Source organism: Phaethon lepturus, unplaced genomic scaffold (genome assembly GCF_000687285.1).
Source record: "Phaethon lepturus isolate BGI_N335 unplaced genomic scaffold, ASM68728v1 scaffold42392, whole genome shotgun sequence".
Taxonomy (NCBI): domain Eukaryota; kingdom Metazoa; phylum Chordata; class Aves; order Phaethontiformes; family Phaethontidae; genus Phaethon; species Phaethon lepturus.
Genome location: NW_010524875.1, coordinates 15,627 through 23,826, shown reverse-complemented (window position 1 = coordinate 23,826; position 8,200 = coordinate 15,627). Strand labels below are relative to the sequence as shown.

General features: G+C 50.6%; 1 protein-coding gene across 1 annotated transcript; it reads left to right on the top strand.

Moving 5' to 3' along the window:
* Positions 1-680: 680 nt before the first annotated feature.
* On the top strand, positions 681-4,022 carry INS (insulin). Its single transcript, XM_010282582.1, has 2 exons — positions 681-867; positions 3,886-4,022. Exons 1-2 carry the CDS (start codon positions 681-683, stop codon positions 4,020-4,022), a joined length of 324 nt encoding a protein of 107 aa, XP_010280884.1.
* The last annotated feature ends 4,178 nt before the right edge of the window (positions 4,023-8,200 follow it).

The window sequence follows — 8,200 nt, the reverse complement described above, 5'->3', positions numbered from 1 at the left end:
TCGGCTAACATAGAGCATATAAATATGAGAAAGAGAGAATGGGGTTATTACTATCAACCAAACAGTCTTCATCTCTCAGAGCAAACTTCTCTCCATCTCTTGCTGCCACTTCTTTGGGTAAGTCCGATCACCGCCCTTTTAGCTTCTACCTATTTTGCAGAGCTGTTGTCTTAAGTTGATATAGCTGGTCATGACAAGCGCTGGCTTGCTAGTCCAAGAAAATGAGGTCTCCTCAGGTTTTTGAGCACATTGTGCCGGTTTTGGGCCATTATCATAAATAACAGTCCCTTCTGACTTGGCAGAGAGGGTTTTTCCTCTGAAGGTGTCTGCTGATCTTGTCTCTCCTGGGCACATATGCTACAGGGCTTGGGGGGATGGCTCTTCCAGTCTAGTTTGGCCTTTTGGGGGAATATAGCAGGGAGGCCAGGACTGATGTGAGCATGTGGATGGAGATGGACTTCTGGTTATAATCATTAGTCATTTACTGTGACCTGTAAATGCAGAAAGCTCTCCTTCCCTCTCAAGTGAGGACATCTTTAGAAGGTCCATCTGCTACTTTGGTCTCATTTTCATGCCAAAGGAGCTGAAGGACATAAGATGCTTGATGACAACCTATTTCTCCCTCCTAGACCTCCCTGTGTCTCCTCTGCCTCTTGGCCCTAGGCCTCACCCTGCTCACCATGGCTCTCTGGATCCAATCGCTGCCTCTCCTGGCCCTTCTTGCTCTTTCCGGTCCCGGGACCAGCCACGCGGCTGCCAACCAGCACCTCTGCGGCTCCCACTTGGTGGAGGCTCTCTACCTCGTGTGTGGAGAACGGGGTTTCTTCTACTCCCCCAAAGCCCGACGGGACATTGAGCAGCCTCTAGGTAAGTCAGGCTGACCGTGAACACAGCTGTATGCTATGTGGTGTGAAATATAACAACCACCTATCTTTGACAGTGACACCAGGAATGTCCTTGATGGGGAATGCCAGGAATACCTTTAACATACCAACAGCATCACATTGCCAATGAAAAGCTCTTTAGGTTAAAAAGGCAGATGGGAGGGCAGGCAAGGAAGGAGGATTTATGAGGCAAAAGGAATTGTGCCTGAAAGCTCAGACTTGCCTGTTTCTTTGTGTGGCCATTACACTGGCCTGGGAGCGTTCATAGAAAGTAAAGGTGGAAGGAACCCAGGACGCCTCCTTCTGCCCCAAGACAGGATCAGTTGTCCCCATCTTATTCCTGACGCACTGTTGTCTAGTATGTTCATAAAAACCTCCAGTGAGAAAGCTTCTTCTGCCTTCTGAAACTGCCTGTCCCATGTATAACTGACCTTCTTCTCAAGTGTTTCTTCCCAATATCTAACCTGATCATTCTTTGCTGTAAATTATTTCTTGTCTTCTCCATAGTTGACACAGGAAAGAGTCTACTCCTTTCTTCTTTATGACTGCTTTCCAAAATATTTGAAGACTGTTCTCATGTCTAATTTTAACCTACTCTCAGCTAAACCCCTCTATGCACACCCACTACCTTCTTAGGTCATATTCTCTAGATCTCTGTCCATGCAAATCCTTCTGCATTTGGTCCACATCCTTACTGACTGGCGATGCCTGGAGGAGCGCACAGGACCCCGGCGGGGGGGTCTACTTGACACTTAGCATTGCCAGTGCCAAGTAGAGTGAGCAAACTGGAAGAACAATATTGCATGTTTTTCATACCATGTTCCTGTCTACACAGGTGGTTTGCGTTTTTCAAAGCAGCACTGCACTGTTGATTGATAGTGATCACTATCTCCCTTGGATGCCTTGGCCCTCTCTCAAGTGATTCAGCAGTCCTTGAAGGACCACAACCACAGTCAAACCCTCTCCTGGATGCACAATGCAGTCTTCTTGCCTACCTTTAGCATCTTTCCCATTTCTTGCTGAGCAGCATCCTATCTTTTCAGTGTTTCTATAGTTTCAAAGGTAATTTTTAGTACTAATCTTGCCCTTCAAGAGGCTTTCAGCTCCCACAGCTTTATATCATCTCTTATTTCATGGTGGTGAAATGCTGGTGGAGCTGCTTTAGTTCCCCTTCTCAGGACTCTTGGGCCACTGAGGAGTGCAAAAACCAGGAGGCAGGAGGAGATGACAGCCCTGCTCACACGCCCCGCGGTGCTGGGTCACTGCCCCTGGTCCAGCACTTTGTGTCTGCATGGCGATGCTGGTGGGATGAGGCAGTCCAGAGAGCTGCCCTTCAGCACGGTGTTTGTATCTAGATGGGGCCAGGACCTGTAATGCTCCAGCTGTAATGCAAGGATGGTGTCTCTCCTGGAGATGGGTACCTGCAGCTCCTCTCAGCTTTGGCTCCTCTATGAACCCAGCCAAGCACATTGTCTCTTCTCCAAGCCACTAATGGAGACTGTGAATAGATGCAGAAGAGACCCTTGCCAAATCCCAGCCATTCCAACCCTCTCATTTCAAGACGGACCATTACGTAACCTCCCCTGACGACGATACACCTCTCCCACCATTTCTCTTCCCGTCACATACTGGTTTCATGCATATCTGATTCCTTCTCCTGAGTATGCAACCATCCTGTGAAATAGACTTAGAGGTCTTCGAAAGGTGAAGCAAGGTAATGCCGTAGCAGAGGGTTTGCCATGATTTGTTTTGAATGGCCAGCTGGGCTGTTAGTTGCTCCCTTCTCTGATTATTTGTTTATGAAGACCACCACAAATGGGTTGGAAGTTTCATTATCCAAATTCCCTAAATACTACACGGAGAATTTCATCAGGACCAACCAGTTTGAAAGTATCTGAAGACTTTCTACCTCTTTTCCAGGACTTCTGCCTGAGCTGCCACCTCTTTGTCACACAGGCTGGTTGTGTTTACAGGCTGCTCGCAGCTGGCTTGAAGGATAAAGAAAAGTAAATCACAGAACATTGACTAGCTATTTCCTCTTCTACTTAACGTTGGACTAAATCTTTCCTAAATTTTTCTCCTAGCACACTAGCATAATGATTTCTTGTTACTCTTGTGCCTCGTTCATTGCATCATGCTTTGGGAGCCTGGGGATTTTGCATCTTGTGCTGTACGTTCATATTGCCCTAGAAACCACATCTCATTCTCGCTTTCCAGGCATTTTCTTTTTGTTGTTAGGGGCTCTTTTCTTCCTACAGGAAAAATCACTGTTTTGTTTGCCATTTTCTATATTTTCATTGGGCAACTAAAACCTGAACAATTCTGTCCACAAGTTTTCAAGTTCCCACCAGCAAATTGAGTTTTGTCTGTGTCCAAATACCCCAATTCATCATTCCTTCTAAAAACTCGTACCCAGCTGTGAACACAGACGCACACGAACACTTTTGCCATCGGCTCGAGGCTACAGCCAGGCAGCCTCAGGAGCCAACAGGAGCAGGCTGTTCAGGACCAGCTGGGAAATGCATCCAGGACGGGACTGTCCTTGCAATCCCACGGACATCCCAGTTGTTTGCCCAGGCTCCCAGAAAAGTGGGTAACTGCCCAAGGGGGGCTGCAGTCCCAACTCATCTCTCTGGGGAAGACCAGCCCGTTTTATCGTCTTACTTACTAGCTGCTCACCCCAGGGAGCATTCAGGGTTTCTCCTCTTCTCCACACACCTTCCTCTGTAAAGCCCCCGTATCCCTTCATCCCTCACACTGCTGATATCCACTCAGCTTGGCTCCTTCTGAACACCATAGGATTATTTTGGGAGAGAAACCACAGAGTCTGAAGGAGCTACAAGCAGCACCAACCTGGGGAAACCTTTGCAACTTCCTCCCCATTTTTCCAGCCAACTCTGGCATAAAAATCTGGTGTCTGCAAAGGGAATGTCTGCAGGGCTCGTCAGCCAGGGCTGATGCTGTGCGATGTCCCACGGCTTATCTTTTTCTTCCCTGGCAGTGAGCGGTCCCTTGCATGGTGAGGCGGGAGAGCTGCCCTTCCAGCAGGAGGAGTTTGAGAAGGTGAAGCGAGGGATCGTTGAGCAGTGCTGCCACAACACATGTTCCCTCTACCAACTGGAAAACTACTGCAACTAGTGGCGAGGCCAGCGGCGGGGAGCCCGCGGGCCACGGGTAGAAACACGCACTTAACGCTACTGCACCTTCAAAGCAATTGAATAAATGTTGCGGATCTATTCGAAGGACGGTGCCGGTTCATGCATCCACGTCTTGGGGAGGGGGCACTGACGTTTGCTTTAGGGTGCCGTCATCTGCGCTTGGGTAAGGCAGTTTTAAAAGGTCCTGGAGCCATCCATCACTTCACACGATCCTTCTGCCATTCAAATGATCTGCCTGGGAGGGAGGAGGATTACGCAGCAGCGGAGCGGGTGTGCAGGGCAGCCGGTGCCCCCGGTGCCTGGGGGACGAGGAGGAGAGGACAGAGAGGTTTGGACGAGATTTCGCTTTCTAGGGAAACATCACAGGGGAATATCTGTGGCAATGTCATGCGGATCGACTTCCTGCAGTTCACAGCCCAAATATAGCGAGGCAGCTGGGAGACCGAACTTCCTCAGCTGCGTAATGGAAACGGTTCAGATTAAGCAAAGAATTAAGTGACCTATTAATTGTACCCAGAAAAATCATGGATGACCACCGTGACCAATTTAGAAAGTGTGTCCAGTTCCCCCTTCTGCTTGTGGGAGGCCCAGGCAGAGTCCCTGCTGTGGGACGTGCTTGTCGTTCCCAAGTATTTGACAATTCACGTGCAGAAAGAGAATTGCTTCCAGAAGGAGTTTTGAGTGTATTGGCCAAGAGCTGGGCATTTCAGGGCAGTATCCCTGCTCCTGTTGCTTCAAACCTCTTTCAAGTATCTGACCCCAAAATCACCACTTTCTGGGATGAAAAGCTGCCACGGCAATGCAAGCTGGCCGGGGTGGCAGAGAGTGTGGGGAAGGGTCATGTGTGTCCCCCCGCCGTCGCCGAGGGACTCCTGAGCCAGTGCCGTGGAAGCCGTGCAGGAGGTCCCCGTGGGATGGGCGCAGCCTGGCAGAGGTGGCAGCAGTGGCCGGGGATGCATTTCGCTGGTGGCAGATTTTGAAAAGTGGTCTGAGAGGAGGCTGTGCTGTTAACAGCCTCTTTTCCCAAACCAGAATCTGACCGCCTTCACTGGAGCTGCGCAGAGGGAAGCTGCCATCTCATCCCTGCCAGGATGCGTTGCTCCTGCTCCTGTCATGAGCGCAAAACTGGCAAAACGTCTGTGAACTGAAGGGCTGAAAGAGCAGCCAGAGGAGCTGCTGAGAAGAAAACGCAGCCATAAAATAGGAAATCAGAAAGCACCAGCGATTCCCCGCAGTGACCCTCCATACAGGTTCCCTTGCTGCGTCCAGGAGCCCGTGACAGGAGCCCTTTCCTGCACCAGTGCTGCTCCACTGGTGCTGCTCCCCCTGACCACCCGTCCATCTCTCTCCATTGCCCCTTCCTCTGGGCCCTGCTGAATATTCCCAGCAGCAGAGCTTGCAGCTGTGACAGGCAGCCTTGGGCCAAAATCTCAAGCTTATGAAAGTACGGCAAGACGTTTGCTGTTTCTGAGCTCCTTGGTTCCTACCAAACCTCACGGCATATAGCTCCAGTGATTTCTAAAGGGGACTCCCTAGAAACAATTCTCTTATCTGTTCTGGTGCCCCATGAGATCAGGACTGGTGTTACTGGGTAAAAGTAGCAGAGCTATTGCTCATGGTAAGGCCACCATCATATTCAGGTGCGCAAAGGAGTTCCAACAATCCCATACATCCATCTGCCCCAAGGAGATGCCACCCTGATCCCAAAGGCAGAGCGTCGGGTCCACTTGCACGGTCTGGAGGGAAAGCACATCCAAGAGATGTGCTCCCCTCCACAGCTGAAATCCCAAGACTCGTTGGAGTCACACAGACTTGTCCTGCATCACCTAGGACCAGGATCCCGCACTCAGTGTCCGGAGGCTATGGAAAGCAAGTGAGCAGAGAGGCTCTTCTGAGACAAGACAGACTTTCTAGTGCAAAGCTGAGATTTCCATCTGTAGCTATCTGATAAAATTGTACAGGTCTGCTGATGGGGAAGGTTGGAAGTATGAATACTTGGGAGAGGTGGTGTAGGAGGAGCCTTGAGTGCCTGACTGCCAGACTGGTACTAGCACTGCTCCAGATGCTGCATAGTGGTGATGGAAACAGCTGGAAGAAGAGGGATATAGTCTGTGGAGATACCCCTGGCTTCTCTAGGAATGGGGCACATGGGTCACGCCAAGGACAGGCGCAGACCGGAGCGGTCTAGAGCCCTCATTCGTGATATCAGAGCTCCATCTTGCATTACAGAGATAGCCTACACGTACTCAGCACCAGAGGGACCAGCAGCCACTTGCAATAAGGTCAAATTCCCACAACATGGTGGTTCCTGCGTCCACCCCAGAGCTGTTTATCTGCTGGCACTCCTGCCCCGGCAGCGATGCTCGGGCGAGGACAGCTCTTTGGAGATGCCCAGCTCGTTTCCTGCCCTCTGCCATTGTTTGGTTTTCTCGTTTGTTTGTTTGCTTTTTCTGAATGCTCTCAATTAGGACTGGTTGGGAAATTGCAAATGCCACGTTTTTTGCTGGAAAATGTTGATTCATCAAAATCAGCACTTCCCACAGGACTGGACTGGTTTTAGCAAGGCAGGATTGGAAGGGATGAAGGGACGCGGGAGGTTCAGGTGCCATTCTGCAGGCATCAGAGCAGGGATTTCATCCTCTGCGCCTGATTGCCCAAAACCACATGCTAACCGCCAGGCTCTGGGCTACCCTGGGGTGGACTCATCTCCCTCTGCTGAAAAATTCCAGGAGATTTCAGCAGATGCAGAGTGGGACTTGTTTTGAAATCTTAGGATGGGGCAGGACCATCCTCTCCTACCCAGCTCAAGATGCAGTTTGAAGTTTTCTCGGTAGGCTTGGATGCTAGGTGAGATGGGGGTCTGGACACACCGGGGGCCCAGCTGGTGATTACCTGGGGCTAGAGCAGAAGAGAGAAGGCTGAGGAGCAGAAAGGGGCTGTGATGGACCATTCCCACCCTGCCTTTGTGCCTCCTGGGAAAAGGAGTCAGCAGGTCCCTTGGTGGAAAAGGGAAGATGAGGGAGTGGTGACCACCTAGGGTCGGGGAGGGAGGGATGGCCCCACGTCCACAGTCTGAGCTCTCTGCAGAGCACATGCAGCTGCCATTGCTCCCTTCCTCCCCAAAGCAAGAGCTGTCCTGGAGGAATACGATATACTGCGAGCTACACCGCTGTCTGGGAGATGCAGGAGAAAATACTGCATCAATTTAAAACCTGTAGAAAAACTAAAAAAAAAAAAAAAAAAGAAAAAAAGTCCTTATGAATACACTTTGCTTTCCAGAACTGGAAATAACATAAAGGGCCAGCTCTTCACTTTTCAAAAGCTGCAGCAAGGTGAAGGCCAAAGCAGAACAAAAGTATTTTTTCTCCTTTTTTTCTGGGACTCCAGGGAAGGAAGCCTGAAGGCAACCCTACGCACTTTCCACACTGGAGCATGTGGTTCCTTGGCTTGCAAATGCGATGCTGCCGGCTCGCTGACCCTGTGCTGTGGCAGGACGGGCATCTTTAGCCCCCTACCCCACCCTAACTTGAGGATGGGCAGCAGCCCAGGGTGTCCTTAACTGTGGTCCAGGATGTGGTTTCTTTATAAAGCCCCCCCTAACCCCTGTGCCCTTGCTCAGGCCATTCCCTGGTCTCAGATGTGCTTGGGAGATGCTCGATCTTATGAATTCCTGCAGGAGAAGTGACTCAGGGACAGGGAATGCTGCATCTATTGACCTCCCTCCCTGCTCCTTCTACTGCCCGGCTTTGCATTGTGATCTTTGGGAAGAAAATGCATCCAGCCCCCGTTATTCTGACTCAGCAGTTGCTTTGAAGTGATTTTTGTGGTAGCGGTGGGGCATCATGCCCGGCTAAAATATCTTGGCTCTGCTGCTCTCGCAACAAACTTCCAAAGGTCTCATGCTAGCGGTGGAGGGCAATTTGAAGAGAATGCAAATAAAGGCTTCGGTTCATTCATGCTGCTTGAATAGAGAATTGAAAGCTAAGCTACAGAGGGGATGGCAAGACGACTTCTTTGGGCTGCCGAGTTGTTAACGCTGCCTAGAAAAGAAAGGACCGAAGTTGCCCCCAAAGGGCTCCGCTCCAGTTTTTGCGGAAAAGGGAGCGATGCGCACAGAAGTGGGAATGGAGGGGACACGCTGCAGGGCACTGGCCGGCG